The sequence below is a fragment of the Carcharodon carcharias genome, chromosome 10 (assembly GCF_017639515.1).
Source record: "Carcharodon carcharias isolate sCarCar2 chromosome 10, sCarCar2.pri, whole genome shotgun sequence".
NCBI classification, from domain to species: Eukaryota; Metazoa; Chordata; class Chondrichthyes; order Lamniformes; family Lamnidae; genus Carcharodon; species Carcharodon carcharias.
In genome coordinates this window covers 71685096-71711520 of record NC_054476.1, presented here as the reverse complement: position 1 = coordinate 71711520, position 26425 = coordinate 71685096, and the positions used below count along the sequence as shown (strand labels likewise).

Below are 26425 nucleotides of genomic sequence, written 5' to 3'. Positions count from 1 at the left end.
GTTTTGAGCTATATATATATAGTATATATTAGCTAAATGATGCCCCTTCCAACTTTGAGTAGAATACACTCTCAGTTCCGTGCACCTCCCCTGCTGCAGATATTACCTCCTTCATGTAGCTTGTCACTGCAGTCAATATTTGCACTCAATGACAACACAGCAAAATCACATGCAACACCCTGCTTTTGAAATTCATTTAGAAGTCAATGCATGCTTAGTGTACTTTACTTGGTTTGGTTACTAAAATTCACAGGTTTCTAGAGCTCTACTCTAAGCTAATCACCAAGACAATAGTCACAAAGGATGTCACTCACAGCATTACCCACATCTAGGTTTAAAAGAAAATACAGCATTTCTACAACCACAGCGCATGTCAACCAATAACTTACCAGTTGTTTTCAGCATCTTTGCTTTTCCTGTATACTTGCAGAAGTGGGAGAGAGGTTATAGACGGAGATGTCACAGACAGAGAAAGATAGAAAAAGGTCAGAGAAAATAGTAATGTTGTGCACATTCAAAATATTACAACATATCCTCAATTGCACAATCACCTGAAGTGTTACAACTCAACAATGATGGTCATTGTCATATGAGTTTCTCAGTTATCTTTTTATGAAGAAGATGGCAGAAAGTTCATCCCATTTATGTGGAATAGCAAAACCACGCATATTTGACTGGGTTAATATCAACCATAGTTTAAATTGTGCTGATAAAATATCTCAGTTATGATTAAGTTTGAGGAGGTTGGCAACCATTTTTTTCCTTCGTAATCTCTACCTCTTTGCTTATTTCCCCCTATTTATACTTGCCCATGGCCGTTTTCTTCAATCCATCTCCACACTTTGTCTGTCTTCCCTTGCTTTATCTATTCCTTTCACCATACACCGACCCACCTCATCATGCCTACAGTCTATTTCATTCTACTCCAACAATGCTTTGTCCATTTTCTTCCATTCCCATTTTTTCACTCCCTTTTCTTCTCCATTGTCTATTGTCTACTAACCCAAACCAAGCGGTCTGATTTCACCTTAACTTCACTTCCCATTGCTTGTGGAGTCAATGCAACCTTCCTCAGTTGCATGGTTGATTACAAATAAGATGCAAGATTCCACATATTATCAGAAGGTGAGACACCACCAGCCCCAATACACAAAGGCTGTCCACTGAGATAAAGGGCAGAATTTTATATTCAGCTTACGGGCATGTGGCCAACACGCCTGAGCGTAATATGACATGTGATGATGTCAGGTGTGCATCCCAATGTCATCGCGCACTCGCATATTTCATTCAGCGGGCACATGTCAATGTTGGCTGCGTGCCCACCGATTACTGAAAGGCCTAGTAAGGTCATTAACAAGCTAATTAAAATCAAATTTACTCTGCCCGTCCAATCTAACGGTTGGCAGTCAGGCGAAAAGGCCAAGCAGCCTTTACATTTTTTCAGAAACGGCATCCATGAGCAGGATGAGGTTTCCTAAAGCAAATAAACATTAACTAAAAACTTTATTTTTGAATTAAATACATGTCCCAGCTCATGTGACAGGGTTACATGAGGGGACATGTTTTTTTAAAATTTTCACTGTCTTCATTAATTTTTTTAAAAAGCACTTCAATCTCCCAGAGGCAGCTCCGTGCCTCAGAGAGATTGAAGCATTCTTTCGCATGCATGCATGAACTGCTCGCCAGGCCCGCTCTCCCTCTTTCCCTCGGCTGCACAAGCAGCGCTGAGCGCTGCCGCTCGCGATCCATACAGGACCAGCCTTAATTGGCCTGCCCCCGTGAAATCGTGGAGTGGAGCCGATCGCGGGCGGCGGGTGGCTGGCCCAACAAGAGGAAATTCTGGCCAAAGTCTCTCAAACTCCACGTTTAGATGAACTTCCACAGCAGAGCTTGTAAGGTACATAGTTGAATTGTATGCATACTCCAGATAAGGCCACTTAGGGTTTTGCTTTGTGATCTTTACTAATACAACAGAAAGATTAGCTACATGCAAGCATACAACCCAATTGATGGCATTCCAGATTTGTTACACAGGGAAGTCTGTTCAAATTTTACATTTTAATGAAAATGCACTTAGTAAGGGTTACTTACAAAATCTTTTCCATAACCATTCATTATCAGTAATGATCTATCCACCTGCATTAGCATTCTTAGCCATTTTAGTAATGGTTCAACATGGTATTTTCCTCATCCAGTTCTGGTTCACACATGTTTTAGAAATTTTGTTCCAACATCAATTGGAAGCGAACTGTGATGAGAAATTTGATCTGTAGGCCTCTCATATCAAGCACCCTATCCAGGTAGGCAAAGCCAGGCTTCTCTCCTTAATATCTAAAAATCTGGATGCGTGTGCTTATGGTTTCAAAGTGTGAAGTAGTTTGCCATTTTTCATTGTAGAAAATAAACCTGAAAAATGGCATGACCTGAATCTATGAAATGTTGACAGCCATGAATAATGTAGATATAAATCAGGTCACACATCTTACAATGTGATTGAAAGACTATGGCAAATAAATACAGCATTAACTAGGGTTAAGGAGATAAGGGCCAGGGCATGTGGGGACCGTTCTTGTAAAGGCCTCCTTTGGATTACCTGATAAAATATCCCACTATCATAAAAAATATTACCTAGAAATAAATGCCATGGAGTGAAATCAGCATCAGCATGCTTAATGTATTAAAATGTTCACTATTTAACCAGGGATCAGAAGGGTTTATTTAAAATAAAGAGGTTTCATGGAATGCATCTCATGTTTGTGTGTTAGTATACATAACAACTTCTAGGATCATTAAAATATATATATATTTACAAGTTTCCATAAAATATACAAAAAGGAGTCACTTTCATTATGTGCAGCTGACCTAGACAATAAAAATAATTCCTTGACTTCAAAATATTTGTTCCCTGGACTGGATAGCATGGAATGAGACGCTGCCCTGTTCCTCTGCTGTCCTTTCATTCTCAGAAAATGGACCCAGTAACCTCCATTTGCCTCATTTCAGGGACACACATGTTGCTGACCCCCAATCCAGAGCTCATAGAAAGGTCCACGTGATTGGGCTGATCAGAAGTACTTCACATTTTCCATTTCCTTCCACATTTTGTTTTGTTTCCACAACCTCAAAGGGCAGAAAAATCCAATAGCACCTTTCATCATTCCATGGAGCATCATACTGGAAGAAAGTTTCCTCTGTGCACCAACTGGTAAATGCATTCTTTATAAGTAGGGCTATGATTTCATTACACGCAGGACAGAGATGAAATCTCACCCTTTGATGTTTAAGGAATTCACATCATGATGTTCTTATGGCATTACTTTAAGTTGAAGTCACTGTGTGATCATTTATACGAAGGTAAATTTTCAACTTCCCTCTCATTCATAGCACTGAGGATCCATTGTAAAAACTGGAAACTTTTCATTTCTATGGTAATGAAAATCATTCGACATCAATACCAGGTGGCCCATCCACAGTGCCTGTTTTACACCCAGCTGGCAGGTTGACAATTTACCCCATTCTCTCAGACTTGCTGAATACAGTGGACAACCCAAATGTAATTACCCTGCATATATTCCCCCACTACACCATCTATTGCTCCAAAATTTCATTTTATGACTATCAATTTAATAATTTGCCATAAGTTTATTTTGTTTATATTGTTATCAAATGCCTTTGTACATTTTATAATTTAGGCCATAATACAGATGTTCGACATATATTGTATTAAATTGTCAAATGCTGCACTGTTCTTTTTAATTAAAAAGCAGGTTACTTTAAAATGATCAAGTTAAATATCATGATTGTAATATTTTCAGGGTATTTTGGAACTGTTTTCAAAGACTGGTGCTGCACCTTCTTTTAACCTGTAATAGTACAGAAATCAGAATGCAATTTTATAGGATAATCCATTAGGCCAACAAATTTACAGTGACAGCTCAAAAGCTAGGCAGCAGTCCCAGCTTTTGAAACACTTTTGAGACTTGTCACTGTATTTTAATAACTTGGTTGTTAAATTGCATGGATTGTTTATTCTCATCTTTATCTTACAATATCGGTGAAAACCAAAGTTACTGCAACTGTTCAAATTTTCATGGACATTGTATTGGATTCAGGATAGTCTGAGCATATCTGCGCTGAGAGACACAGATCAAAGAGTTGCTTGAAAATACAGCGCAAGATTGCGGGTTTAAAAAAGAACAACTGGCAAAGTTTGTTCTGAATCACCTGTATCACAGTAACATTGTGAACTGGAGTGGGTCATCTGGTCCCTTGAGCCTGCGCGCCACTCAATTAAACAATGGCTAGTCTCTACCTCAACATTATTTTCTCCTCTTAGCTCCATATCCCTGGATACTTTTATTTAGCAAAAATTTTTCGAGCTCAGTCTTGAAAGCTCTAATTGCCGAAGCTTCTTGGACTGAGAGAGTTCCAAATTTCCATTCTCTTTTTCTGCAAGCTTGATAACAGGCAGCAAACTGTCTACCTGAGAAATCTTTTGTTGGACCAGCTAACTGGGCAAGGGTTGTCAAATCTCATTCATATCTCTCTCTTACCTGATGAATCGCATCCATCAATATTTGAGTTTTCAGATTTCCTGTCATCCTTGTCAGCGACATGGTCGTAAGTGATGTTAGGCACGTTCAGTGACTTCTCAGAGTTCAATCCATTGTCTTTATCAACTTTGAGCTTCTTTTTTTTACCCTGAAAGTGCAAGCAGTCAACAATTTCTTTACAACTTTAACATCAGGCTTGTAAGACAGGTGTCAATGTTTGCACGACACACAGTCAGTAAACACCCGGGGACAAGGCTCAAACAACCTTGTGCAGATGGAAGCGGGAGACTTTAATGAGGTAAAAATGGAGATCAGATTTGTCCAAGTGAAAGCTGGCTCCCACTGATGTATTAGAAAATGATGAAAAGAGAAAAGGGAAGTGGGAACATAAAAAGAAAAAACATGTGAAAAGGGAGGAGATAACAAAGAAAATAAAGACAATGGGAAGATGGTAATTACCACTAATTTCTTTGGCTTTGGGCTTGGAGATGGACCATAACTTTTGACAGGTTGTCGCACATACATTTTCCACGTTGCAGATTCATAGTTCTCTGCTGCATAGCATCTCCATGATGTCTGAAAGAAATAATACCAACAAAGCTGTTTAATCTATCTCTTTGGAAGGGCTTAAATGTTTCCTGTGCATTAGTAACTGAGCAAAAGAACTACTGTACATTTACTTGTGACGAAGACTGATTTTCACAGGCTTAGTTATCTTGACTCAATTTGTTGAAAATGGTTTCAGAATAAACCATTTTGCTATGTGGCTAAAATTCTGTCAGGGGAGAAAAGTTTGCAAACTCTGATGATTCACAGGTTTATTCATTCCTCTATCATGGCAAATAGAGAGAAGAAGAATTTCCTGATATCAATCCTAAATTTACATATTCCGAAATATATGGGCAGAATTTTGTCCTCGTTGGGCGGGCTCTGCAGCAGTGGGTGGGAGTGGTCGGGAAGCCGACGGCCGCCTGCGATCAGGGCTGGAACGTGATTTCACACTGGCGGGCCAATTAATGCCCACCGAGCATGAAACACATGCAGCAGCGCTGCCTGTGCGGTGGGGGGAGGAGAGCAAGAGCACAAGTTCATGCATATGCACAGTTGCGTGCTGGAAAAGCTCACTGAGACACATAGCTGCCTCAGGGAGATGAAGAGTTTTGAAAATTAAAAATAAAGATTTTAAAAATATTTAAAAAACATGTCCCCTCATGTGACTTTGTCACATGAGCAGGGAGACGTTAGAAATTAGGATGAAATTTTTTTTAATGATGGATTGAAGCCGCATCCTGCCCGTGGATGAGATTTTGCAAAAAATGCAAAGGCCACTCGGCCTTTTCGCCTGCCCATCAACTGTAAGGTTGCATGGGCAGTGAAAAATGTAATTCAATTACATTGTTAATGGCCTTAATAAGCCTTTTAATTGTCGGTGGCTGCGCTGCCAACTCCTGCACACGCCTGCCGATCGAAATATCGTGCACAGGACACTCGCCTGATGTCATCGTGCGTCATTTTACACTCAAGCAGGTCAAGCACGCCTGCTCAGTGAAAAATCCTGCCTATGATGGTGTTGAAATACCAACTATCAAAGTTGAAAGAGGCCAAGGAACAATGGAACATACGAAATAGGAGCAGAAGTAGGCCATTGGGTCCCTCGAACCTGCTCCACCATTCAATAAGATTATGGCTGATCTTTTCATATTTTGAGTTCCACATTCCATCTACCTCCGATAACGTTTGATTCCCTCGCCTAACAAGAATCTACCTCTGCCTTAAAAATATTCAATGACCCCACCTCCACCGCCTTTGGAGGCAGAGAGTTCCAAAGTCGCACAACCCGCTGAGAGACAAGGTTTCTCCTTGCCTCTGTCCTAAAAGAGTGACCCCTAATTTTAAAACAGTGCCTCCTCGTTCTAGACTCACACACAAGAGGAAACATTTTTTCCATGTCCACCTTGTCAATACCATTCAGGATCTTATATACTTCAATCAATTGACCCCTTACTCTTCTAAACTCCAGTGGAATCAAGTCCAGTCTGTCCAACGTTTCCTCATAAGACAACCCAGTCATTCCAGGTATTAATCTAGTAAACCTCCTCCGAACTGCCTCCAAATCATTTACATCCTTCCTTAAATAAGGAGACCAAAACTGCAGACATATTCGAGATGTGGCCTCACCAATGCCCTGTACATCTGAAGCACAACATCCTTACTTTCAACTTCAATTCCTCTCATAATAAAGAACAGCACTCCATTAGCCTTCTTAATTACTGCTGTACCTGCTACTAACATTTTGTGACACTAGAACATCTAGATCCATCTGCACCTTGGAATTCGGCAGCCATTCTCCGTTTAAGTAATACTCGTTTTTTTTTTATTCTTCCTGCAAAAGTAAACAGCTTCCCATTTTCCTACATTATACTCCAACTGCCAGATTTTTGCCCACTCACTCAACCACCTATCTATATCCACCTGCAACCTCCTTTTGTCCTCTTCACAACATACTTTCCTACATATCCATAACATGTCCATTCAATGTAGAGCAGTAACCATCACTTTGAATGTGTGAATCTGTGCTATACTTTAATAATTTAATTTAAAGTAGTTGCCTAGGCTTACCTTGCCTGATCCTTTGCTTAACTACTCTGTATATCTCTGTAAGATTACCTCTCAAATGTAACCTTTCAAGGTTCAAAACTCAGATGAGATAATTAATCTTTTGGATTTTTTTTTACAGTGCCACCAACTTGTGTTTGTTGTCCCTTGTGCCTCAGTGCTCAGAGCTGGATACATTACTCTAGTTTTAGTCTGATCAGAACACTGAGTGGGTTTGACCATGACTTCCTCTTTTTGACTATTTGACTTTAAAGTTCAACATTGAAATGGATTTATTGATGTCATGGCTCAGCATTGGATGGGTATGTTCAGCATCAAGTCTGCAATGACTTCTAGGTTTTTTTCAACTTTGTCTTTGGCTATTTCACCTTGATTTCCAGAGTGTGTATGCAGCCCAATTTTCCTTCAATGGGGACCACTTTACACGAGTAATTAACTCCCCATTGCTCAGCCCAGATACAGATTTTGCCCAACTATCACATGATTTCTGAGCTTTCTCTAGATTCCACCGCCCTTCCCAGCTTAGTATCATATGCAAATTTGACTCATTTGAATTGGGTTTCTAAGCCCGAGGGTGAGATTTTGGCTGCTGAGGCAGGTAGCTCACGTTGAGAAATATCCCTGAAATACCACAGGAGCTCTCCCAGACTCTCACATAGCTGCGGCAGAAGAACAACAAAATGGCTTACACGGGAAGGCTGCTGGATTTTTTTTTGGAGAGGGGCAGGTATCTTTTAGTCTCCCAGCACAGTATTATACCTTTTAAACTTCTCATCCCTTCTTTGATTAACCTCTTACTGTGAAAGATATAAATAATCTCTTGCTCTTATATTTCAAATCTGCAGCTATGCCTTTCCTAGTGGTCATTTCTTTTCCCTCTGATCATCCTTTTAACAAATTACATGTCCTTGTATTCATCCCATTGAACCCCATCCCTTTATCTTCCTCTTACTTTCCCTTCTGCTCCAGCTGTAGATGAGGTATACATACATGAATCTACTCCGACCACATTCCACAAGACCTTCCAGTTAATCAAGTGTTTAAACATAAGCATGTCTTGAAGAAATTTTTGAACGGTTCCACAAGTACTGAGCCAATATTTCTAATAGCACAAATATTTCTTCTCTTCCCACATTACTGAACTTCACTTCCCTGTACACCAATCCTTCCCTAAATTTGTGTGCAGTATCAGGAAGTGGTGACAGTCTATCATGGGAGCATTTAAAAAAGACATCTGCGATGCATTAAGGAGCTACATCTGGCAAGCTTCATACAACATGAAATTTATGATCTTGCAAAATGACTTGGTTTTATGTACTGTTGTTGATTACAATATACTCGCAAATCGTTTGTGTGCTGCATGATGACAATAAAGTAGCTCTTTAAAAAACAAATTAAATTGACTTGAACTTCCTTCAATATCATGTGGGCTACAATTTTCAACTTAAAGTAGGTTGTTGCAATCCTACCTCAGAAAAAAGTTACAATTTCTAAAGTTTCTGGAAAGATCTACTGATTGGGAAAAAAAATCCCAAAGGTAAACATTCAAACAATAACATTAATTTAAGAGGCCAAGTTCAAAGCCAATATAGATTTTGACTGAAAATCGCCACTCATGATTGGCTCCCTGAATGTTGCAACATTGGATTCTGTTCAGCTTGCAGCTGACCATGACATACCTGAATGAGGGATGCAGCTGCTGGAATCTGACGGTTAAAATGCTTTTGTCGTTGTTTCTGTTGGACCTTGAGAGCAAACCCTGAACCCAGAATCCCCTGGAATGGCACAAGAGAAAATCAGGTCAAATCATTTGTGCTGGCTTCCCCAGTTGAATTACATGGGATGTGCAGCACAAAAACAGGTCATTCAGTCCAACTGGTCAATGCTGGTATAAAAGCAAAATACTGCAGATGTTGGAAATCTGAAACAAAAACAGAAAATGCTGGAAAAACTCAGTAGACCTAGCAGCATCTGTGGAGAGAAAGAGACGGAGTTAACATTTCGAGTCCTTATGACTCTTCATACGGACTCGAAATATTAACTCCGTTTTTCTCTCCACAGATGCTGTTAGGCCTGCTGAGTTTTTCCAGCATTTCCTGTTTTTGGGAAATGCTAGTATTTGTGTTCCACTTGAGCCTCCTCCCACCACTCTACATCTGACCCTACCTGCATAACCTTCCATTCCTTTTTCTGTCAAGTGCTAATCTAGCTTCCCTTTAAATGCATCTATGTTATTTGCCTCAACGATTCCATAAAGTAGTAAGTTCCACTTCCTGACCAGTCTGGATATAGAACTTTCTCCTGAATTCCTTGTTCTAGTTTGGAATGTGCTTGCAAACATGAAGCTGAGCTGTATGGACCAGGAAAGCCATAGGTTCAAGTGCTGATTTGTCTGATCTCAACTAGATGGAAGAGGTTCTGGAATGCCTTCAATCGCCCTGAGGTAAGGAAATGATTGGCTGTAGATTTGGCTGGAGCCTGTAGATCTGTGCCTCAAGGAAAGCAGTGGGAAAATTGGAAGATGAAAATAGATATTTTTTTTAAAAATTATTGCATGCCAAATCAGCCACAGGCACATTGGAAGGTGACCAATGAGAAGCATAGCTAAAGGGAATGTCATCAAAATCCTAAACTTTCTTGGGCCTATGGAACAAGCTGGCCAGCTAAAACAGCAAACATTGATATGCCGAATTCTTTGAGCAAGATTTGGATCTGTTTCTGGCAGGGGCAGAGATTACATGGTGGAATACTGTATATTCTGGGTTAATGTGATCTACACCGATGATTTGACAACCCAGTGGAATCAAATAGGAACTTTTCAAATATTTTCCTCTAATTTGCCTGGATTTTTATCTGATTGTTCACATTGCCCAGGAAATTATGTGGCTTTCTGGTGGGTAAATGCGTTGTGATGCATGAGACAGGACAAGGGACAGGCTGAATCTATCATTTCCTGTTCATTCTAGTTTGTATGAATAAATAAATCTACAGAGAGCAGTTGGATACCTAGAAATAACTCAAAGCAGCAGTAGGGAGATATAACAGCACCGGTATCAATGGAAGAGCTTTTATACACATCTTTTTCTACACTTCACTGCCTCACCTTTACCAGGCCAAGAACATAGAATTATAAAAATTTACAGCACAGAAGGAGCCATTGAGCTCAGCATGTCTGTACTAGCTCTTTGAAAGGCCAGTCATGTTTAGTCCCACATCTCGCTTTTTGTCTATAACCCTGTAAGTTACTCATCCTCAAGTACCTGTCAGGTTATTTATGGAATCAGCTTCCATGATTTTTTCAGCTCCCAACAACCATCCCAGTCAAAATATGTCTCCTCATCTTGCTGCCAGGTCTTTTCCCAATGATTATGAATTCATGACTTCTAGTTATTGACTCACCTGCCAGAGGAAAATTTTTCCCCCCATATTTACTCTGTCAAAAGCTCTCATCATAGTGAAAACCTCTATTGGGTCATCGACTATTCTTCACAGTTCCAAGGAGAACCTTTACAACCTCTCCTGATACCTGAAATCCCTCCTCCTCGGTAACATACTAGTAAACTTCATCTGTGCCTTTTCTAAGCCCTTTACATCTTTCCTGAAGTGTGGTGCCCAGAATTGTTCATACTACTTCAGCTGAGGCCTAATCAGGGTTCTAGTGTGATTTTTTTAAACACCTTACTAACTCACCCTGCCACCTTAACGGATTTGTCTATATGGAACTGAGGGCTTTCTGTTCATGTGCGCTTTTCAAAATCATGCTCTTTGCAGCATACTGTCTTGCTATATTTGTCCTCCCAACAGGCATCACTTTACGTGTCTTCGCGTTGAATACCATCTGTCATGCTTCTGTTCATTTCACCATCCTATGTTATTCTGAAGATTATCATCTTGATTAACTACATGGCAAAGTTTTGTATCATCTGCATACTTTGTAATGGTGCTCCTCACAACCGAACCTAGGTCGCTTATAAAAATCACAGTGTAATGGACCTAAAACTAAACCTTGGGGAATACCACTGCAAATCACCTCCCAGTCTGAAAAGCATCCGTCCACTTCCGCCCTTTATTTCCTATCACTAAGCCAATTCTTTTTCTATGTCACCACTTTCCCATTAATTTCATTGGCTTCCATTCTATTAATAAATCACCTATGAGACATTTGTTAAAAGCCTTCCTAAAGTCCACATATACAACATTGACTGTGCTAACTTGATCAAACCACTCTATCATCAAAGAATTCAATCACGTTAGACAGACACGATTTGCCTTGAGCAAATCTCTGCATCACCTTTACCACTCATTAATTAACTCCTGACTTTCCAAATTATAATTTATTTTGTCCCTGAAATTAATTTCCAGTAACTTCCCTATCACCAATGTTAGGCTGACTATCCTGTAGTTTCTTGGTTTATTTCTCTCCCCTTTTTCTGAATAGCCAAATAACATTAGCATTAGCATAACATTATACACTCCTGTACTACTCCTGTACCAATGAGTATTGAAAGATTGCAATCAGGACTGTAAACATCACTGTCTCACCTTCACCAGGCCAAATGCACCAGGACTCTATAGATCACTGCTTCACTTTCACCATAAGGTTATAAGAAATAGGAGCAGGAGTAGGCCATTTGGCCCATTGAGCCTGTCCATCCATTCAATAAGATCATGGCGGGTTTGATTGTGGCCTTAACTCTACTCTCCTGCCTGTTCTCTATAATCCTTGACTTCCTTGTTTTTATGTGTTAGGACCATGGTAACCCTTGTTCCCCAGGGCAATATGCTGTCCTGGCAGGTGAGCTCATATCTGCAACTGAAATAGGGCTTCATGTCATCAGACTTTGGCTTGCCTGACCATCCATTTAAGACCTGTTCCCGGACATGAGATATAAGTGGATCTTGGCTTGTCCACTCATGGATTTGTTTGGCCTGGACAGGGGAGGAATCCAAAAAATTTAGCACTAAGGCAAGTTACTGGGGAATTGGAACATTCAAGTTGTTATCTGGCAGGGGGAGGTGGCTCAGCCCATCAGCATGTGCCACCTGGCTTCCTGATTCTGAATAAAAGTGTAATTGTAAGCAGCCAACATCAGTGCCCACCTCTGGATGTGAGCAGATGCGATGGGGGTATAGCCTTATCCTCTCCAAATAATCCCAGCAGAGGCTTGTGGTCAGATATAAAGTGAAAATAGCGACCGTGGAGATATTGATGGAATTTCCGAACATCAAACAGAACAGACAAGCCCTCCTTCTCAATTTGAGAATATCATCGCTCTGCAGTACTGAGTGTGCGAGAAGTATAACCGCCCACCATCTGATGTGAAAGTACAGCCCCTACTCCATAAAAGGATGCATTGCAAGTTAAAATCAATTATTTCTTTGGGTCATGGCCCCCAAGTAAACTACCTGCTTGGCTTGGAAAACACATTTCTCTCGTTTCAAGCATACCCCTGCTATGTGAGAAGCATTTCGTCACATCCTCCAAATTAGCTAAGTATTCTTCATCAGTTAGTCCAGTGACTAAGACATCATCCCGATAAACAACGACATGGGGCAGTCCCTGAAGCAGATTTTCCATGGTATGCTGGAAAATAGCACATGCCGATGAGACCCCAAAGGATAGTCGAGTATATTGACATAATCCTCGATGTGTTTTGATGGTCATGAATTCCCTAGAGCCTTCTTCCAACTCTACCCGCTGGTAGGCGTGGCTCAGGTCGAGTTTTGAATGTGCGCTGACCCCTGCCAATTTCGATATAATTCCTCAACCTTCGGTATTGAGTGTCTATCAAGTTTGGCCACTCTGTTTACAGTTAACTCACAGTCACCGCATAAGTGAACACCTTGGTCTGGCTTCAGTACGGGCACTATGGGTGCTGCCCACTCGGAAAATTGCACCAGTTGTAAGATACCCAACTTTTCTAGCCTGTTTAGCTTGGTCTCAACCTTGACCCATAGAGCATCAGGGACTGGTCTGGCTCTGATAAATCTGGGGGTTGAATTAGTGTCCATGTGGATTTTGGCCTGCAGCCCATGAATCCTTCCTAGCTCGTCACTGAAAATGGAAGCGTACTTTTGTAACAATTCCTGTAAGTTTCTCGTTCTGATTTGAAAAATCTCGGCAATTTAACCTTTTTGAGCTAGTTGAGACCTATTAAACTGGGTCCCACCCCAGTTACTAATATAAGGGGTAAATTTACAGACTGATCCCCATAATGCACCAGGCCTTGACATGTCCCTTTCACTCTTATTTCTTCTCCTGTATATAGTTTTAATTTAGTGCCTGATTCTTCCAAAATTAAAGGATGGACTCATTTATTCAAGCATCTGAACGTATGTTCTCCTATGACAGACATTGATGCCCCAGGATCGACCTCCATCTTGATGGATTGTTCATTGATTCTAATGACTACCTGGATTAGCTCAGTTCTACCCACTTTCATGAATAGGTATCAGATTCTGATTCCTCTGGCTCTTCAACGAGACAGATTTCATGATTTCTACCTTTATTTTTAAAATGCTGTCTCAGCCTATCGTTACAATGTTGCATTGTGGGGGCAGAAAAAGTGTTCAATATTTCTGAATTGTCGATCGCCTGCAGGTTGCCTGGATGCAATTCTCTCATTAATATCATGGATTTTCACTGTAGTACTGTTGTTCTTCAATGGTCTGTACATACCGGGCGTTTCCAACCTTTCTGCGAAGTCCGACGTTTTCATGCCTTTTGTCACCGGCCCTTCCTGCCCTACAATATGGACGGTGCCATTTTGTGTATCTTTTATCGCCTCCAAGTCTCTAACAATGCCCTCGATGGCTGTTGCCAATTCTAATGCCTTACTGAAGTCTAGATTAGTTTCACATAGCAATTGCTTTTAAATAGCATCGTCCCCCATTTCGTCTCTCAACATGTCATTAATTGAAGTTCTGAACTTACAATATTGCATTAATCCCTTTAAAGCAGATACATAGCCAGTGATTATCTCTTATTCCTCAAATTGAATTTAAAACGTTGCATCTTGACTGAGGGCTTTGGCTTCAGGTGGTTTTTGACAATATTTACTAACTTGTCAAAAGTCTCCATAGCTGGGGCATTTGGTGACGTGAGGCTGTGGATCAGCCCATATGTGTTGCTCCCATTTGCGGACAAGAATCGCCCTCTTCTTGTCCTCCTCCATGATGCCGTCAGCAGTAAAGAAGAATGCTAGGGCCAGGATTTTCCATTCGATGGGCAAACTTGGCGGGAGCAGGAGGGGTGGTCGTGGAGCCGACCGCTGCCTGTGATTGGCTCTACACCACGGTTTCACGCGGGTGGGCCAATTGAGGCCCGCACTCCGTGGACCACAAGCAGTAGCGAGTGCTATCTGTGCAGGCGGGGGGAGGAGGGAGAACTGGGCCTAGTGCGCAGTTCGCGCATGCATGCAAAAGCGTGCTCCAATCTCCCTGAGGCATGAAGCTGCCTCAGGGAGATTGAAGCGTTATTTGAAAAAATTAATAAAGAGCAAAAAATTCAATGAAATATATCCCTTCATGTGACTGTGTCACATGAGACGGGACATGTTTTAAATTTCAAATGAAACTTTTTATTTAATTTGTAATAGCTCTAGGAAACCTCATCTTGCTCGTGGATGAGGTTTCCTGAAAAGCGTTAAGGCCGCTTGGCCTTTTCGCCTGCCCGCTAACCGTAAGTTTGGATGGACAACGTAAAATTCAGGTTAATGGCCTTAATAAGCCTTTCAATTATCGGCAGGTGCGCAGCTGACTCCGGCGCACGCCCGCTGAACAAAATATCATGCGACTTTGCAATGACGCTGGGATGCACGCCCAATGTCATTTTACGTTCCAGCATGTTGGGTGCACGCCTGCACACTGAATGTAAAATTCTGCCCTGTTTGACATAATGAGACCAGTCATCGGAAATGAGGTCGAACGGTTCAAGATGCCCAAACTGCAGCATACTCGATGACTAAGTAGATTGTGCTTTCAAACAGCTTCAATGTAGTGGCGAAGTAACGTGGCTGGCTTACCGTGGCTTTCTTGATTGGCGTTAATTGATCCAGTTTATCTTTGTTGCCAATTTTATGTTTTAGGTTATCAGGTTCGCTTATCAAGCAAATGTGAGCTGCGCCCTTAATATTAACATATTAGTTGGTGCTTGAAACAATAGAGGCAGAGAGACTGTTTAACTGAACAAACACTGGTAGTTTATTGGAACTAAGAACAGAGCACTAACACCATGTGTGCTTTTTCAATCACCTCGAGCTCTAGACTTCCAATTATCCAAGAAGCCAGTGCTTTGTAGCGATTGGTCAATACAGTCACATGGTCAACTGCATTTGCTGCTCCCAATGCGGATTCCCCTACAGTGGGGAAACCACGTGGGGAAACCGTGATGGTTGACAGGGCCCTCAACCGTGTCCGGCCCATCTCCCACACATCCGCCCTCATACCTCCCTCTCCCTTCCAGAACCATGATAGGGTCCCCCTTGTCCTCACTTATCATCCCACCAGCCTCCGCATTCAAAGGATCATCCTCCACCATTTCCACCAACTCCAGCATGATGCCACTACCAAACACATCTTCCCTTCACCCCCCCAGCGGCATTCCGCAGGGATCATTTCCTCCGGGACACCCTGGTCACTCCTCAATCACCCTCTACTCCTCCACCCTCTCCCATGCAACCGCAGAAGGTGCAACACCTGCCCCTTTACTTCCCCTCTCCTCACCGTCCACACTCCTTTCAAGTGAAGCAGCATTTCACTTGCACTTCCCTCAATTTAGTCTACTGCATTCGTTGCTCCCAATGCGGTTTCCTCTACATTGGAGAGGCCAAACGCAGACTGGGTGACTGCTTTGCAGAACACCTTCAGTCTGTCTGCAAGCATTACCCCAGACCTCCCTGTCACTTGCCATTTCAACACTTCACCCTGCTCTCATGCCCACATGTCCGTCCTTGGCCCGCTGCATTGTTCCAGTGAAGCTCAACACAAACTGGAGGAAAAGCAGGCACTTTACAGCCTTCCAGACTGAATATTGAGTTCAACAATTTTAGATCATGAACTCTCTCCTCCATCCCCACCCCCTTTCCGATCCCCCTTTTTTCTCCAATAATTTATATAGATTTTTCTTTTCCCACCTATTTCCATTACTTTGAAATGTGCTCCATCCATTGTTTTATCTCTACCTTTTAGCCTATTTCGATCCCTTCCCTTCACCCCACTCCACCCCCACTAGGGCTATCTGTACCTTGCTTGTGCTGCTTTCTACCCTTAATTAGCACATTCCTTAGATAATATCACCACCTTCAACACCTCTTTGTCCTTTTGTCTATGACATCTTTTGGCTATCTCCACCTATTACTGGCCCTCTATCCAGCTCTACCTGTCCCATCCCCCCTTAAACCAGCTTATATTTCACCTCTTTTCTATTTTTACTTAGTTCTGTTGAAGAGTCATATGGACTCAAAATGTTAACTGTGCTCCTCTCTGCAGATGCTGCCAGACCTGCTGAGTTTTTCCAGGTATTTTTATTTTTGTTTTGGATTTCCAGCATCTGCAGTTTTTTGCTTTTAACTATACACCTCCTCTTTAGCCTGGTATCTGTTGATTATACATCTCTTTAGCCAAGAATGTGTTAACTATACTTCTCCTCTTTACCCAGGTTTATGTTAACTACACACCTCCTCTTTCGCCGGGTATCTGTTGGCTACGCACCTCCTCTTTAGCCAGGTATCTGTTGGCTATGCACCTCTTCTTTAGCCAGGTAATTGTTGATTATACATCTCCTCTTTACCCAGCTATCTATTTAGATATGATATAGGTGAATACCAGCAGGCTGTGCTGATGACCAATTCTACAGTTCTAGCAATTCAGCTTTTCAGTTTGATCAGTGATGATTCTAAGAGAATGTTTATGGGCCTGGATATGACAATCATTAAAAATTTCTTTCACAATAACAAGACAAGCTTTCCAACTAAATCCTCTTGCTTACTAAGGACATTACATATGGTAACTTTTATTCTGACTGACCTAAGTGATAAGTAAATATTTGAACCAAATCCTACAACCAGAAATTTCTTTAAAAAAAAAAACAACTTACAGCAGGAAGTGCAAAAAACGAAATTGCAAAAACAGAGAAACATGAAGCAATCGTTCTGCCGATCCAAGTCTGGGGGACCTTGTCCCCATACCCGATTGTTGTAACAGTCACCTGTGTAGGAAAAGAACAGCTTGTGAATTTTAGTATTATTGTCAAGGGAATTTCTGCTGCAGCAAAGTATTGAAATCTCAAAAATAGAATGAACTTGATTCAATTTGAATCACTTTCCTAGTCATTGATTTGGTGACCATTACTTGACCCACCAATATTCAATGCTAATGAAGCCAACAAGGAACTGAATATTAGACGGGGTGTATAATGGGAGGCCAAGTTTCTATCTCTTAGTGTTGATAATGTCATTGGGAGAGAACTAAACTGATATTGTTACTATGAAAGCAAAATACTGCAGAGCAAAATATAGAATTCACATTTTGGGTCAATGATCTTTTGTTAGAACAATTGTTACTGTCGCAGGTGCTCAGAATTTAAAGATCAAAACAGTCACATTATGGTCCATGTTTTTTGAGCATAGCGTAATGTGCCTGCAATATTCTGGGTAAGGACCCTCAGACAACGTGTGCTCAGATAACCACATCTTTAATGTGCAACCAGTTCGAATCACTGATGCAAAATTTGCACCAAGGTCAGAAATGAAAGGGCCTGATGTTAACAGAAAGATGGGGAGCGAGTGAGGCTAAGGGGCAGTTATACAGTCAGGAAACCCTGAAGAATGGATTTCCTTCAGTCCCTGCCAAATTCAACAGCAGGACCTTATTATCATTTTAGAAATCTATTCCCCAGTCGCAGCCATCCAGATTGAGAGGTTGGCTGGATGTCAGGCAGTTAGGCCTTCAGCACCATACCACAGTACAGGAGCAGAGAGAAGGGAGGGAGAAATTGGAGGATGGTGGACGGGGGACATAGATGTGGGGAGGGAGGCAGGAGACAAATTGTTGGCCAGAGAGGTCAGTGTCATGTTATTCTTTTTTTCAACGTAAATGTACCAATCATACACAAGGATTGGTGAAACAATAATATGTTTCTTACTTTAAAGATAAGACTATATACAGATAGTATTCACTAGGAGGCTAAGTATAACACATCCAATCTCTTTACCCTGCTGATTGCTGACTAACTACAGGTCATGAGACTACTACATCACATCCTGTCTTGAGGTGTTAGTGGTACAAGCAGGCATTGATGGGTTGGGAGGTTGGGGAATGAGGATCAGGAGTGGGGGGATATTGATGAGACCATCAATTAGGTGGCTGCGATGATTGATGTTGGTAACGTCAATGAGGGACGAGCTGAGGTTGGGGGTCAGGGGAACATCAATGGGGTGGCCAGAGAGATAGGGGAAGGTGACATTGATCTGGGGATGGTTGGGTGGGGTGTAGAGTGGCGGCTTGGAGAAAATAGTGGGGAGGCCAAAGGAAATCAAGGGCAATGGAGGACATTAGGAGGGCATTGGATTACAAGGAGTGGTACAATCGCTGGGGAGGTTAGCAGGTTTCCTTGGTGAGCCAAGGGAAGCACAACTGCTCCTCCTGGCCCACAAGCAGCACTAGAAACACACTTACCTGTTCCATGTAGCAGGCCCTGCCTCCCTTCGGCGGCTGGCCAGCATTAAGGTTGGAAGGCAGAAAGAAATCTGAGGTGCATAGCCTCAATAAAACATTTAAATGAACCCCCGCCTCTGGTGAATGGGAAGGTCAACCACTCTCTTTTCCACGTCTGTTAAAACTGGAAGTGGGCAAGATTGAGGTAGATTGGCTTTGGGTTTGTGATTTTTTTTCACATTTTCACTTTCCACTCAACCCTAACTAATCTGTTTTTTGGGATTAAAATTCCCTCCACAGGGTCATGGAAATTTACAGAATTGTAGGGGACTACTCAGCCCAATGTACATGCACCATCTCCTTGGAAGAGCTATCCAATTATTCCCATCCCCCTACCAGCTCTTTCCTCATAGCTTTGAGATTTTTTTCTTTTCAAGTGTATATCCAATTTTCTTTTGAAGCTACTACTGAATCTAGTTCCTTCACCTTATTAATAGTGTTATTTCAGGACAGAACATAAAATCTCGCCTCTATATATTTTTGACAATTATCTTAATTCTCTGTTCTCCTGTTACTAACCTTTCTGCCTGTCGTAAGAATCTCACCTTATTTACTCTCTCCTCATAATTTTGAACACCTCCTTTAAATCTACCCTTATCCTTCCCTGCTCTAAGGAGAACAGCCTGATCTTTTCTAGTCTCTGTAATACTAAGACCCTCATCCCTGGTATCATCCCAGTAAATTTCCTCTGTATCCTCTCTAAGGCCTTTGCAACCTTCAGGTGTCCAGAACTGGGCAAAATACTATGGTTGGGGCCTGCACAGTGAATTATAAATATTTAGGTAACTTCCTTGCTTTTATCTATTCTTTCATGGGATGTGGATGTCGCTGGCTGGGCCAGCATTTATTGCCCATCTCTACTTGCCCTTGAGAAGGTGGTGGTGAGCTGCCTGCTTGAACTGCTGCAATCCATGTGGTGTAGGTACACTCACGGTGCTGTTAGGGAAGATTTTGATCCAGCGATAGTGAAGGAACAGAGATATATTTCCAAGCCAGGATGGTGTGCGGCTTGGAGGGGAACTTGTAGTTGGTGGTGTTCCCATACATCTGCTGCCCTTGTCCTGCTAGGTGGTAGATGACGCAAGTTTGGATGGTGCTGTTGAAGGAGCCTTGTTGAGTTGATGCAGTGCATCTTGTAGATGGTACACACTGCTCTATGCCCCTATTGCTAATGTCAAGGATACCGTATACTTTTTAAAGACAGCCTTATCAACTTGTACTGTCACCTTCAGAGATCTGTGTATGTGTACCCTTTGTGTGTCTCTGTTCCTGAACCCCCTTTTAAATTGCCGCTGCCAAGAACAAGTGAAACCATCAGTGTTTCTGGTCGCACTGGAATAAATGAGCTCAGCCTACATGGTTCGATGGACCCTGACGGTGCCATTTATTCTTTGAACGTCTGCCTCTGAATAAAAATCCAATGTTCAAGGCCTTCTTGGGAGCTTAGCTTTTTAGGAGTTAATTGCAGAAAAGAGGAGGGGTAGTCACAATCATAAATGTACGAGGACAGAGTGAAACAGTATCTGAGGTGTACGGCTGTCATTCCAAGCAGAGAAAAAGATATTCTTTTGTTTGAAATCAGACACTTAACAAGTTCACACAAGTAAAAGCCTTGCTAGAGATACTTTTCTTCTCTCTTTCTTTTCTTAATTCAGTGAATGATTAGAGGAACAATGTAATGGAGCACAGCTGGGGAGCATGTGCCTGAACAAAAATAGAAAGGATTAGAAACGTGAAGTCACACGACAGCACGATACTGATCTGAAGGAAAAGCTTCAGCTTTCAGTCCTGGAGGCAGAGCCACTGACTGATACCAGTGCACAGATGTCCTCTCTTCAAAGATAACACAGCTTTATCAATAATTCACTAACATACGCCACTGGTTTCTATTTGAAGTGCGACCAGGTGTCCTATTACAGTATTGCACTGATTCTCTCATTGGAAAGTTGGGGGCTTATCACTAAACAAAGCCTTTCACTGTGATGCAAACTTCAACAAACTATTATATTACTGGTACTGTAGAAGAAATAGGAAGCACTTTAAACACTAAAGTGGAGAGAGTGAGAGATTGGATAGCGACTTGCATTCTAGTTCATTTGAAAAGGAGCCAAAGGCAGTCATGCCACCACCCTGCAAAAGAAAATAAAAAACAGGAACTGCACACCTTAAGTTATAACCTAACCGAGAGAATGCCATTGCACATTTAAAGTGATTTTTACCAACAGCACGTGGGAAGATGGTATGAAGCTACGGTCTAATTATTTGAATTAGTACAACCTATAGACTGCACTCTACATTGTTGGTATTCTGATCCTTCCAGATCACTGTTCAATTCCTACAGTAGCCCTTTAATAGAATGTTGTGTTATGTCATAGAATGGATATATTGGAGACATATAAAAGATACAAAGTTGATTTACTAGTGTGAGGCCAGAGCTAAAATCACAGTGAAGGGGGAGGCAGTAGTGGGACAGTGGGATAAAAGCAAAATATTGCGAATGCTGGAAATCTGAAATAAAAACATAAGATGCTGGAAAAACTCAGCAGGTTTGACAGCATCTGTGGAGAGAGAAACAGAGATAACTTTTGAGTCTGTTTTACACTTCTGTTAATAAAATGTTAATTCTGTTTCTCTCTCCACAGATGCTATCAGACCTGCAAAGTTTTTCCAGCATTTTCTGTTTTTATTATAGTGGGACAGTGGGCTTGTTTATAAAAATGTTATCAATTATGAAATGGTTTGAGAGGATAAATAGATTATTTTCAGGGGTGAATGAATGAGTAACAAGGGCACATAAACTTAGTGCTAGAAACATTAAGGTCAGAAGAGATTTTTTCCACACAAAGAATGTCTTACAAGTAAATGGAGTGAATTAATCACAGCATTTAGGAGAATTAGATAAATGATTGGAGAAAAAAAAAACATTAAAGGTTACAAGGTGAAGAGCAGAGTACAAAACTTTGGTGTGCAGCCAGTTCTGGCACAGATACAGCGGGCTTTATGATCTCCTGTGCTGATGTTTCTATGATTCTATGCACATTGTTCAGAACTTTCAGGCTTGGGGCCTCGGTACATTCTTGGACCTAATTCAAATGAATGGCATTAGAATGAACAGTAAGTTTTGGTCAGCAGTTTGGAAAGGTTTGGTTGCGTGTTGACAGAATATGCAACTCAAACAGTAAAGCAGTTCTCTTTTAATAAAGATTTTATCAACTGGAAATGTAACTGCGCACACATTGTTAACACTTAAATGCGTACTTAACTCAAAAGTCTCACTGAGATAGGTGTTTTTCCCTAAGTAATAGGATGATGAAAACTGGAAAGCTGGTAGGATTATTGGTGAGAATCTCTTGTGGTTTTGAAAGGAAGACTAACTCCATGTAACGTCCAGTGAAACAAAGCTCAGTGTCATTCACTGCAAATACTGCTTTCTTGTGACACTTGCCACTTTTTAAACTACATAGACAATGGACAGTGGTAAGAATGATGGCAGTGTGCATTCATCAGTGGTGATGCAGTGCATCTGATCATGCGTTCATGATCTAGTCTTTGTAGGCCTAATAAGTAAACTTTGAACTGTGACTTGTGAGTGATCTGTGATGTTTAGCTGTGAAGGCAGATTTGCTTTGAGGTATCTAATTGAGGTAATATTTTTGCATCATTTTTATGAATATTATTTTCTCTCTCTTTCTTTCTCACACTCATCTTAAAATGGAATTATCACTGTGAAATTTACTCAAAAATTGCAGTGAGCTTACAAAAAAGTATCCCAAGCTTTCGAGTAGTTCCTCAGGACAGAACCAATCTACCCCTATCCCCAGTTTGCTTCCAATCATGGGCAATCAGATGGAGATCATCGCTGAGGTTTGCAAATGTAAACCTAATCAAAAGTAATATTGATAAGTCTTGTACTTCCAGGTCTGGCTATGTAGTCCACAATCAGTATTTAAAACTTGAGGCTTCCAGCTGAAGTTATTTAAGCTATTTAAAAAAAATGATTATATCAAGCTACTGGCTAGAATAAGCTGGCAGATAGTATGAAAGCAAAGAGTGAGGGCATTTATAAGCACCTAAAAAATGATCAACATCATAAAAGAGACAACAGGACCATTTAACAATGAAGGGGAAATTCAACAGTGAAAGATCAAAATAGAAGAGATAACACATAAGCAGTTAACATTAGTTTTTAAAAATTTTGTTACAAATGAAAATGTAGGTATTCTAGGGGAGGATTTGAATCAATTGTTAGAGGCAACTGGATGCTTAGAATGGGTTGCAATAAAATGAACAGAGCTCAAAGTTAATATGTCAGTGCACCATAAAAGGCTGCACCTTTGGCTACAGAATGAATCTGGAAAGGAGAACTTTTGATTCTCTAGGATAAATAAATTGTGCTACAAAGCTGGGGCGTACTTGACGTTATATTTCTGCTTAAGATGGGAGAGAAGGATACATTGGCTAACTATAAACTAATTAGTCTAATTGGACCCATATTTGCTCTCTGCATATATAAATGATTTAGGATTGGGCACAGAGGGCAAAATCTCTGGGAAAGCTAAACTTCTGTTTATAGGCATATTACAATAAGGGGGAGATAGATGGCACATGGAGTTTAATGTAGATAATAATGTCCATGAAAGTGGAATGTAGATAGATTATTGGGGCATAGTATATAAGAATAAAGGCATAATGATAAATTTGTACAGAGTTTGGTTAGGTCACAGTTGAGGATTTACATGCAGTTATGGGTAGCCCATTATGAAAGAACATGAGGGCTATAGACAGCATGTGGCATGGATTCACAGATAATGCAGACAATTGTTTGCTTGTTTCATATCTTCACACACACTTTTTCCCTTTGGGAAATAGTGGGGAAGTGTTGGTAGGATGTGCAGGCTGACTAGCAACCTGCTTGAACCACATCATGAACACTCCTTCCATGGCCAATAAGCCCTGGAGTGGGACTTGACCCTGATGCTTTTGGCTCAGAGGCAAGGGCACTACCCGCTGAGCCATAAGACCTCCTAATGGTAGCAATGGGAAACCCTTATTACGAGGACAGACTTTCAGATATTGGGAGCATTTGCAATGGAAATAAGAAGGCTAAGGGGGAGTTTAATAGAAGTAATTTTAAATTAAAAAGGGTTTTCATGAGATAAATAGGAAAAGAATATTTTCTCTTCTTGAGCACTCATGATCAGCGATCATCAACTTAAAATTGTCATTGAAGGAGAAAGGTTAAGAGAGCTTTTTTTACTCAGAGGATTGTTGGCATGTGGAATGCTTTGCCACAGGGAGTGATTAAGGAAAGACAATTGTATCATTTGAAGAAGAACTGAATACATATTTAAAACAGAGGAAAACAAAGGGCCTGAGGAGAAAGCCGGACAGTGTGATTAGCATTGGATTGCTTTAGCAAAAAGTCAACTCAGAGATGGTGAGCCAAATGGTGTAAATCTGTGTTATAAATTGCTATGGTTCCAAGTAGCATTACTTCTCTTCAATGGTAGATTAAATGGATAAAAAAAATTCACTTATTAGAAGCGTCCAGTAGACAGAGAAGGAACTTGGCAGGGATTTAGCTAATATTCAGTTGGCGCTTTACACTGTCAAACAGTCCTTAGCCAGATCTCATTCACTCTACTGCCAATTCAGTTGGTCATAGTAAATGGACCAACTCAGCCACTGTAAATCAGGGATCACCATTGCTTACTGAGCCACAATATACCAAACAGACTTTTGGGTTCCCTATAATGTCTTGTTGGAACAAACAGCACAAGTTTCTCATTAACCTACCCAGATATCAATCAGAAAATTGTAACAGGAGAAGACAGGAGTTGTAGCTGAGCAGAAAATTACAGGAGTGCTTCAAACTGGAAACAGCAGATACTAATTATCCCTGGCCCCTATTACAGTCTTTTACAACCCATTTCCTTATCGGGTCAGATTGCTAAAGTAATCCCTCGTTCCCAAATGACTCTGCTGAGCATAGAGCTATCCCACTTAAAGACACTTACCACACCCCACCACAGGGCATCTGCATAGCTACCAAACTGCTGAGAGCCACTGTCATCCACAGCATCTTTTTCAGCCAGATATACAAAGTAGGAGGAAAAGATCAGGCCGAGGAACCCAATGTAAAGTGTAGTAATCAGTTCCTATTCAAAGGTAAAGCAACAAAATTAAAGAGCAGACATTTGTACCTCCACATAGTTTTCTTAACTTTATACCGGTGAGAGATTTTGTTAACATAACACTAGAGGAACAGGAATAGGCCATTCAGCCCCTCAAACCTGCTCCACCATCCAATTTGATCTGGGCTGATTTTTGGATCTCAACTCCATTTATTCACTTTAGCTCTACATTCTTAATCCTCCTGCCTAACAACAATCTTTTATCCATCTTTGTCTTCAAAGCTTTAATGGTCTCAGTATCCACAGCATGTTGGGGGAGGAAATTCCAGATTTTCACCATCCCTTGTGTAAATACTTCCTGGCTTCTCTCCTAAATAGCTTAGCTCTAATCGTTTTTGATTTCTCCACCAGCAGAAATAACTTCTCTGCAACTACTCTATCAAATATTTTTCTTAATATTTTAAACTCCTCAGTCTGTTCATCCCTCTATCTTCTATACTCAAGGGAATAAAAGCCAAATTTAATGGGAAACAATTTCTCCTTTTATTTGAAGTCAGAGTCAAAACCATTTGCCCTCAGCATAGATACAAGGCAATCCTCCTTCTACATTGGAGAGACCAAACGTAAACTGGGCGACCGTTTTGCAGAACACCTGCGGTCTGTCCGCAAGAATGACCCAAACCTCCCTGTCGCTTGCCATTTTAACACTCCACCCTGCTCTCTTGCCCACATGTCTGTCCTTGGCTTGCTGCATTGTTCCAGTGAAGCCCAACGCAAACTGGAGGAACAACACCTCATCTTCCGACTTGGCACTTTACAGCCTTCCGGACTGAATATTGAATTCAACAGCTTTAGGTCGTGAGCTCCCTCCCCCATCCCCACCCCGTTTCTGTTTCCCCCTTCCTTTTTTTTCCAATAAATTATATAGATTTTCCTTCTCCCACCTATTTCCATTTTTTAAAAAAATTTTTTTTAAATCTTTTATGCTCTCCCCACCCCCACTAGAGCTATACCTTGAGTGCCCTGCCATCCATTCTTAATTAGCACATTCGTTTAGATAATATCACCAACTTTAACTTTAACACCTATGTGTTCTTTTGTTCTATTGTTGTTGACATCTTTTGATGATCTGCTTCTATCACTGCTTGTTTGTCCCTACAACCACACCCCCACTCCACTTCTCTCTCTCTCTCTCTCTCCGCCCCCCACACACACACCTTAAACCAGCTTATATTTCAACTCTTTCTTGGACTCGAACTCAAGTTCTGTCGAAGGGTCATGAGGACTCGAAACGTCAACTCTTTTCTTCTCCGCTGATGCTGCCAGACCTGCTGAGTTTTTCCAGGTAATTCTGGTTTTGTTTTTGTTTTGTTTTTAGTGTGATAACTTTTATAGTCTGCCAATCGC

The 26425-nt window shown here is 41.1% G+C and overlaps 1 protein-coding gene across 4 annotated transcripts in view; it reads right to left on the bottom strand.

Annotated features, from left to right (window-relative positions):
* The window catches only part of LOC121283400 (potassium voltage-gated channel subfamily KQT member 1), a 763328-nt gene that overhangs the window by 485742 nt on the left and 251161 nt on the right, over positions 1-26425 (bottom strand). For 3 of the 4 annotated variants that reach the window (XM_041197951.1, XM_041197954.1, XM_041197953.1), the window contains exons 7-12: positions 24902-25042; positions 17266-17376; positions 8849-8944; positions 5013-5129; positions 4554-4701; positions 390-416 (exon numbers count right to left, since the gene is read on the bottom strand). In XM_041197951.1, the coding sequence (XP_041053885.1) occupies positions 390-416; positions 4554-4701; positions 5013-5129; positions 8849-8944; positions 17266-17376; positions 24902-25042 (640 nt within the window). The remainder of the gene's footprint in view (positions 1-389; positions 417-4553; positions 4702-5012; positions 5130-8848; positions 8945-17265; positions 17377-24901; positions 25043-26425) is intronic. The other variant, XM_041197952.1, reaches the window with a different exon arrangement.